At 36.2% G+C, this 9,569-nt stretch overlaps 1 protein-coding gene across 1 annotated transcript; it reads left to right on the forward strand.

The window, feature by feature from the left end:
- The first annotated feature begins 4,507 nt into the window (after positions 1 to 4,507).
- LOC120631271 (mitochondrial 2-oxoglutarate/malate carrier protein-like) lies at positions 4,508 to 6,093 on the forward strand. Its single transcript, XM_039900756.1, has 3 exons — positions 4,508 to 4,611; positions 5,467 to 5,655; positions 5,925 to 6,093. The coding sequence occupies exons 1-3, from the start codon at positions 4,508 to 4,510 to the stop codon at positions 6,091 to 6,093; spliced, it is 462 nt and encodes a 153-aa protein (XP_039756690.1).
- Positions 6,094 to 9,569: the final 3,476 nt, after the last annotated feature.

Here is a 9,569-nt window from a genome sequence, read left to right on the forward strand (position 1 = left end):
CAAAATAAATCCGTCTTCTCGGCTGTCACATATGAATGTTGAATGTTGATGAATGTTTCTCAGTGTCTAAGTGTTTATCTGCATATTATAAGTATTTATGTATATTATTCATAAAAATAATCATCAGTCATCTTATTTATTTTATTTAGAATACTTTATTGCACAAACTTAGAAACAATACAAAAAAAACACAAGAAAAGAAAAAAAAAATTAAAAAAAAAGTTAAAAACAGTTGTGTGCGAAGGCGGTCTAATTGCAAAAGCAATCTCTAACCGACAACCCTTGGTGAAAGTAATAATAGAAAACATGAAAGAGGGACAGTGCAAACTATGAAACATACACAGACGAGAAAAAAAAAATATTATATACTATTTAACATACACGTATAAGAATTAATAAAATATATAAATATATATATCTTAGTTACACACGCTACGCTTAGTTTTGGGCTGATCAGAATCAGATGGCGATTTATGTTTTTTTTGTAGTATTTATTATGATAAGGGCTAAGTTATGGATAACTAAGCTTTACATGCGGTAATTTATTGATAACTAATCTATTGTTAAAATTAGTTTTACATAACTCATTAAATAAATTAATTCCGATTTAATTAAGTAAGCAATTAATGAGATGATTATAACTAATCGATAGTAAAAATGAGTTATAAATAATTCATTCATTGAATAGTTAAGTTATGGATAATACAAACGATAAGTTAACGATAACTTATCTTTTGTAGTGATTAGTTTTCAGTGACTAATTTCTAAAGTTAGTTTGGTAAATGCACTAAAAAAAAATTTTTGTTTATAACGGATGTTAGAGAGTTTAATACGCGTATAGATATTGAGCTAAGAATAGATTATTGAGTTTGTTCTTAAGCGTTCAGTCTTAAGACTGAACTTGCTGAGAAGCTGTTTTTATCTCGATGTATGTTCTTAGTACTGGCCTCAGACTCTCTTTACCTCGATAAAGGTGAGTTCACTAAAAACGAGCACAAATCAATAAAGGTCTTTAAAGTGCCAAATATGACGATTGCTTAGTGTTTTTTTGTTTAAGTATTTACGCGCTTCCTTTTTTTTATTAATGTACAAAATAGTAATTAGTTGGTAGAATATTAAGCTTCAAATTGCTGCAAAGTTCAAAAAGTGTTTATTTTTTAAGTGATTAATTAATTATTTTTATTTATTAATTCCACTTGCATTGTTTTTTCTGTTAAATATATAGCTGCTTATATTTTGTTTTTGTGTAAAATCTTGCACGGAATGTATATTTTTGCTAAACTCTTAATTTTGATTATTTTCTTTTTGTACTACAGTGTATTTTGTCTTTTATTTTTGCTACTGTTTTGTCGTAGTTTTATAATATGAAAACAAAAGCGCACAATTATTTTTACAATACTATCTTATATATTTTAACAATAATATATACTAGCGGACCCCAGCGCCATCGGTCGGTATCTGGCGGGCATCTGTGGAGGAAATATCGAATTGATAAATAGTTAAAATTCATAATAAAAATTTCGGAACTGACAGGATTTGAACCAAGTTAAATTTTCATGCATATATAAAATTATATGCATTGTGAAAGTTTATAAATTGAATAGTAAATAATTTTGTTATTTTAACCTTTTTTTGGAATACTCGAAATCTTAATAGTTCAACCGATCGTCAAAAAATTTTGCTACACTTTGCCAGGAGCACAAAAAGGGCATGCGGGTACCTTTTTTCAGAAAAAAATAATTGTTTAATAGGGATTGAAAAATAACTTTAAAAAAAAAACCCCGTATTGCTTGCAAGTTAATGCGAGTAAACCAACAGGGAAAGCAAGTTTTTGATTAAATAAATAATTGCGGATGTAATAGGCTTATATTAATTTATCTTTTGGCTTTATTAAAGCATATTTAAGAGGGGCTTTTAAGATCCTGTCTTCTGACATGGCTAATGAGTAACCTAATTTGTACTTAAACCTATTCATTTTAGATTCAACTAAAAATAAGTTATTTTCACTTTGATTTTAAGTTCTCTTTGGTTACATAATATCATAATACCGCCCAAACACCAGTTTCGCTTACTGCCCTGTTCGTCACTGCACTGATCATCACTGCCCTGTTCGTTACTGCACTGATCGTCACTGCACTTCAATAACAAGCCGAGGTTAATAAAAAGGCTAGTCTGAAACAATGACGTAATTGTGTAATACAATATTTTTTTGTAAATTTTATTGAGCGACTTATGTTCTACAACTAGGCTGGGTACCCAAAGCTAGCATTTTGTACTCATATATATTTTTTTTGTATATTTGTTTGTACTTTTACTTTGTACGGATGTATTGTATACCTAATTGTATGATTTAATTGTATATTAAACGAAGTGATTCGTGTGATATTGTTATACATATTTTAATATATAATTCCATAAATATATTTTTATAGAGAGCAGTTTTATGTAACTAACATATAAAGTGCATTGTTGCTATTAAAGTTTGTTATGAAATATATTAGTTTGTTTTATTTTTTATTCAAAACTAAAGTGATAAGCAATCGCTTGTATCTTATTAGGCTTCATTTTTAGGTCACTCCTTTAAACTTAAGATTATTAAAGAAAAACTGGTATATTACAAATAAAATTTAAACACTGAAAGAGAACATAATAACACTATGTTAGTAACAGAATGCATATGATAGCAAAGAGGATACAAATCTTATTTAGAACTATGGTGATATCAAAGAAGATACAAACCTTGTGTTAAAACTATCAAATACACCATTAATTAAAAAAGATTAATTTGTTTATATAATATTTCGGTATGTTGAGACCACTGACCTCTGTTATACTAAGAGATCAGTGGAAGAGATAAAATTATTTCTCATTAAATAAATGACATAAAATGCCAAATGAATAAAACAAAAAGAACTTAAATTTTTATGATGTTATAAATATTTGTATTTAGAAGAATACCAATAAATATGGGTATTCCGACCTACTTAATGGACACCAGAGATATGCTGTCACCATGATCTTGCCATGGCATTGTACGCAAGAGATCCACCTCCGAAGAAGAAAGTACCATGGCCCGTTGCGATGGTGTTGGGTGGAATGGCTGGGTGAGATATTTTATTAATCATATTCTTCTATAGTTCTGTTTGCACCAGGGCTTGTAAACCGGATTCGAAATAACCGTTATTTATTATTAGGAATTAACCGATTTCTTGGACATTTACACCAGGTTAAACAAATTTAAAAACCGCCTCCCTGGCTCTCTGCCCGCTGTTAAATGGATCATAGAACTTGAGCGGTCAATCAACCCAGTCAACGTTCACATGTGAAAACCGCACATTTATTAACCGTTTCCCAATTAACATAAACCGTTTAAAATGGTTTATACCAACCAAATCACTACCTTTTATTTATTTTGTCTTAAAATGATACTTTTTTTTAGATTATTATATAAAGTAGCCTAGAACAATTTCCTATCCTCTTACTACATAACTGAAAAAATCAATTCACACTACATAATACACGCCCGATATAGTATTTTGTCTATACCAGATTGTGAAAGTTTTGTGAAAACCGGTTTGATGACTAGCCGTGACAAACATATAATTCGTATGTGTGAGCCCAGGTGCTATGTCGGTACTAGGGAACTCTGTTTTCTCTACGGATCTACAGATTTTTGATTTGATCATGGAGATATACTCCTAGTACGCCCAGTACCGATATGAATTTGAGACATCGTAGGAGAATTTTTGGGTTGGTTGGTTGGAAGATCGTCCGCGGCTGTTTTGTGACAGTTATTTTAGAGGGCTTTCTATAATCGATTGTGAAGCCAAAACTCATTTCCAGTCGGGGAGGGCAGCTCCCTTGCGTACGCAACTAACCCGTTACAACTCTTCTGTCCTACAGTATGGTAGCAACAACAGCAGTACATCCTCTGGACTTAATAAAAGTGCGTCTCCAACTGCTACCGAGAGCCTGTTCGACATTAGAGATGGCATCGTCGATCATAAAATGCAGAGGGAGCAGGGCTTTGTATGCCGGCCTTTCTGCGGGATTGCTCAGACAAGTTACGTATACCACAACCAGGCTCGGGGTCTACCACGGATTGTTCAATGTTTTGGACAGGCAAGTAATATGTAATGTTCTAGAGAATACCGAATATGGCAATGATTTTTTTTTTAACAGCCAGCGGACGGTACACAAATAATACACAAAGAAAAAGCAAAAAGCAAACTAAACTAAGGACTAAGTAACATTGTACCTATAGGTACACATTAAAAGCTAACTCAACGTGCGGCTTGCGGCTAGTGAAAGGTCCCGGATATCCCTCAGAACCAGATAAAATGTCGCTCTTCGACACGTAGTTGGTGCACCACTGACCGGCTGACGCGTCAACTCCGCCCACATCAAAGAACTGGCACCATATCACAGCAGACCTCCTCCAGACAAAACACCATTCCCGCGCGACCTCCCGGAAGCCATGATGGCATCCAAAAAAAGAAGCCTTAAGATGAAGACTTACCTCTACGAAAAGCGGCCCCCACACCTGGCCGCAGGTCTCCTTTTGCTACGCCTCTCACCAGTGGGTCTCCCAGGCAGGAGCAGACCGCGACGGTGACCCGGACCGCTTTGCTATAACCTCTCCGTCTCTCTCTCTCCCTCAGAGGAATTATCACACCCTTGGCCTAAATAGGCACACAAAAGTACCCCGCTGTGTTTACAGCGACCGATGTGACACCACATGCAGGAAGCTAAGCCCCGAACATGCTTACATCCATCCAGGTGTGAGCGACAATAGAAGTAGAGTAGAGACAATACCTCTTATAACGCGTTGATCTTTTCCATCAACCTTAGGCGAAGGTGTTAAGCGTCATGTGCCTTTAAACAAGGTGACACTAAGCAGGGCCTGCAAGGATCACGCCCTTCAGACTGCAATAGAGTACTGCAACAATGCTGCTTTATTATTATTAATTAATTAACTCTTTATTTGTACACCACTATGAAGTTAGGAAAATAAAGAAAAAACAATAGAAATACAAAGACAGAAATTGAATACATAAGGCGATCTCTGCCAGGCAACCTTTGGATTAGGACAAGATGAGCGAGAGAGGACAGGTGGTGTAAAATTATTATAAACCTACATTCAAATAGCTAAATCCAAATACATAAACAAAATTGCACAAATAAGAAATATACAATAAATAAATTTAAAATAATAAACTAATATATACTCAATCATACATAAATACTTAAGTAAATATAGATAAGAAAATAAACATAAATAAAGGTACTAAAAGTCGTCATTATTGTGCAAGATGCTTGCTTGCATGCTTTCACCGCGTTTTTAAATGTTTCAAGCGATTTTGCCTCACGTATATTTAGTTCTGCTTTGTGGCGAAGTAAGCATGGTGTCGTCATAACTTCCCAGGATGAACTTTATATGTGTCCCCTATAACGTTATGTCCGCAGGGATTCCAGCAAAGAACCAGTACTCTCCGAGAAGCTTGTGATCAGTTTGACGGCGGGGCTGTGTGGAGCTCTCGCGGGGAACCCGTCGGAAGTGGCCCTCGTGCGGTTGATGGCGGACGGACCTTTGGAGCCCTGCGTTGCCTGCAACTGTCCCCGCCTGTACCGAGGCACTTTCGACGCGCTTTACAAGTTAGTTTTTCTTCTCAAGAAATTGTTAATATAAGATGGTGATAACTATTTTCGCCAACTTAAACCTAAATCTACGAGGGTACCAAACGCGCCCTGGTGTAAGAAGAGCCTGCAACAAACTTAGCCGGGTAATCTTTTTGTCATCACCATCTCACAGTCAATTGATATTAAGCTATGTAGTTGAATCTTCTTGCTATCTGGTCGATCGCCGACCGTTTGTATAGTCGTTGAAAAAAAACCAATAATAAAATTGAATCCTTTCCCAATAGAATATGTGCACAAGAAGGCGTGCGTGCGTTGTGGCGGGGCGGAACCCTCACTATGGGCAGATCAGTTCTGGTGAGCATTTCGCAAGTATGGAGCTATACTCAGGTGAGGTTAACTTATAAACGTTTCACCAAATCTTATGTGTTGACTAACGACATAGGCGCCGTCTGAAGTTACGACATTTGACGGTGCCGGGTGGGTACTGGGTACTGCTTAGATGTGGTACGCCCACCCGGCAACTGTGTTGCCTGCCAAGTATAACTTAAGTTCATTCAAAACAAGAGTGAATAGGCATTTCATAGGCAGGCGCGCTCCATTCTTGACCTCATCATTGCTTTCTAACAGGCATGATATATCGTAAATTATATATATACTAGCTGTTGCCCGCGACTTCGTCTGCGTTTGTTTTTGTTTTTTGAGACATATGTACATTAAATTTCGGTGTAGTTGTAAAAAAAATCTTTTTGCATAAACAATATCTGAAAAGAACTGTCTGACCAGTCTCAGCTCCCCCTATCACTTACAAAAAATAGTAATCGTTATAGGACGAATCGAAATCGCATTGTTAGTGAACATTTTTAGCATTTTTTATATAGTCCTTGTGTAAAAACGTCAAACTTTTTCATCACCTCTCCCAAAAGAACTGAGCTTAATTTAGGGATAAAAAGTATCCTATATTACTTCTACTACCTCCAAGAATATGTTTCCAAAGTTTCATGATGATCGGTTAAGTAGTTTATGCGTGAAAGCGTAACAAACAAACTTACATTCACATTTATAATATTAGTAGGGATTTATATATCCTCATATATATTATATAAACAACGTGTAAATGAAAACAGAAATAATACTTCACACGCTTTAGAGGTACATTATGTACTGTCTCTGAGACTTATCTGCGAAACCTAAACGTGTCTGAGTAAACCACTGCCATAAGTTTTTACTGAAAGTAATCAGATACGGCCCTAACATCACATGCAAAATTAATATCATGTGACTCCTGTCTCTTATTAGGTACGCGTCGCGTAACGTAAGTACTATGCGTGTGCCAGTCTTTTAACTTCACTATGATTGTCATAAGTAAACACGTAGAATGTTTTGAATTCGTTTGTGTGGAAAAATAAATATGCTTCTTTTTTTCTTTTCATATTTTTACAGTGTTCTTTTTGAAATATACTTATGCATCCTTCAATATTATTTTGTTATTCTGTTACACGTTGTATATATGTATATATTTCATTTTCAGGTGCGAGAGTCGTGTTGCAAGAGCAGTTTGGCAAAAGGACTATCGCTGCACATATATGCTTCGTTTGTGTCGAGCTTCCTCACCGCTCTCATCTCCTTGCCTATTGACCTCGTTAAGACTAGGTAAGACTTAGTCAAATATTTCTTTATTCAAATAGGCACATAGATGTAGGTTTTTTTTTTTTGTATCATTTTAAGGTATTAAACTTGCATGCCATTATATGGCGGATTGTAGCGCTAAACTACCAATACAAACTATGTAAAACTCAATCTGTAAATAAATGAATGGGATTGAAGCGTTGATGGCACTGGGTAGGACTTCGTCTTCACTTTCGAGGAGGCGACTTCGAATCCCGGCACGCACCTTGAACTAACCGAACGAATACCAGCATGCAACTACTTATTTTCTAAGTTATTTGCGTTTATTCCAATTAAAATATCACTTGCTTTACCGGTGAAAGGAAAACACCGTGAGGAAACCTGCATGCCTGAGAGTTTTACGTAATGTTCATGCCTGAGATATCTACATAATGTTCGCAAAGGTGTGTGGAGACCACCAATCCGCACAGGGCCAGCGTGGTGGACTACGGCCTTGACCCCTTCTCATTGTGGGAGGAGACCCGTGCTCTGTATTGTCCCGATAATGGGTTGATGTGCCAATGATGATGGTGATGGTACATTACATGAAACGTGTGTGTATGGTGTTTGCGATAACCAATATTATAAGAACTAAAGTTAGGAAGATTCCAAACGCGCCCTCATCTAAGAAGAAGACCACGTTAAACTTGTTTTGTTCCAGGTACCAAGTTAGACACCGTGGCCTATCACAGTCGGAGATATTCTCGGACATTGTCCACCGGAAAGGTGTACTGTATTTCTGGAAGGGTTTCGTTCCCTACTACATCCGCATGGCGATACACACTATCGTTTCGCTCATTATATTCGACGAGTTACACCAAATATATGAGCATAACAAGGGTTGACGCACTAAAGACTCTTATTAAAAATCACAATTAAAGTAGGTACTTACTAATACTAAATTTAAAAAAAACCTTATTTAAGTATGACGATGTTTGATGTTTGGCCTCTGGCGCAGTGGTGAGCGGTGTGGTCAGTGGTACCGGATTCCGAGGAAATTTGGGAATTTAGTTCCTGAATTTTCGTCGGTCTCGCCAAATTCTGACGGTCTCGGAAGGCTTCGGCCGTGGTAACTACCGCCAAAAAAGTGATGCTAAGTGAATATAAAACACAACAAACAACAAAAAAATAATAAATATCAATTTCCTACTGTTTAATGATAGCAACTTCAAGTTAAGGTATTTTTATATCGTTTTATTGAATATTTATTATTAACAGTGAATAAATTTGGATTTTAGCCTGGCAAATTTTTTTTGTTTATTATATTAGTACCAAAACACAAAACATAATAATAAATGGGAAAAGATGTGAACGAAAAGAAAAACTTATCTTTATTAGAGATCTCATGAACATTTACCAATGCAATTGAATACAAAAAAATACGATATATTTAATATTGTGTTGTGGGAGTCTTCGGCCGTGGCTAGTTACCATCCTGCCGACAAAAACGTGCCGCTAAGCGATTTAGCTTTACGGTACAATGTAGCGTAGAAGCCGATTAGGGTTATGGGATTAATGTGACTGCTATAACCCCAACAGATTAGCCCGTTACCGACTTAGATTGCATCATCACTCACCATCAGATTAGCTTGCAGTGAAAGGCTAACTTGTAGTGGAAAAAAAAATAATAATAGGTAGATATGAAGCGGTAATAGCCCAGTGGGTAGGACTTCGATTTCACTTTCGGGGGTAGAGTTCGAATCCCGAACGTTAAATCTAACTTTACACACTGACGACTGAAACTTACATATACAAGAACACTTACTTACATATACTCCGTGCAAAAGGTGACCTTAACACTATAAGTGATATCTTAGAGGCTACGGAATAGGTAATGAGAGGCGGGAAATCGCAGTTAAATACAAATAATTACATAGATTAAACCACTAAAAAAATACATACTTACTACATATATACATAAATAGATATATTATATATATATATATCTCACACACCCTGTATAATATACAGGATGTCTCTATAACTATGTCGGCCATCGAAACACTAAGACAATATTATCGGGACATTATACATGACTGCGTACCAGCTAGTCACTTCATAACCCGGATTAAACATTCGTAGGTCTTCAATTAGTGGCCACAGACTAGCGGAGTGATAAACGGAACGCTAAGGCATTAACGCGTACATATAAATGACTCAGCCTGTTAGTGTCCCACTGCTGGGCACAGACCTCGTCTTTCCTAGGAGTGACGGTTTTATAGCGTAGACCCAACACACTGCTCTAATGCGGGTTGGTGGTCTTT

The sequence above is a fragment of the Pararge aegeria genome, chromosome 17 (genome assembly GCF_905163445.1).
Source record: "Pararge aegeria chromosome 17, ilParAegt1.1, whole genome shotgun sequence".
NCBI lineage: Eukaryota > Metazoa > Arthropoda > Insecta > Lepidoptera > Nymphalidae > Pararge > Pararge aegeria.

What these genes read in the sequence shown, in the direction of transcription:
- LOC120631271 (XM_039900756.1), top strand. Translation starts at nt 4,508, where the DNA reads ATGAAGACTTACCTCTACGAAAAGCGGCCCCCACACCTGGCCGCAGGT. An exon ending in GGCAGGAGCAGACCGCGACG is followed by an intron (nt 4,612 to 5,466) that starts GTGACCCGGACC and finishes TTATGTCCGCAG; the next exon opens with GGATTCCAGCAAAGAACCAG. An exon ending in ACTTTCGACGCGCTTTACAA is followed by an intron (nt 5,656 to 5,924) that starts GTTAGTTTTTCT and finishes CTTTCCCAATAG; the next exon opens with AATATGTGCACAAGAAGGCG.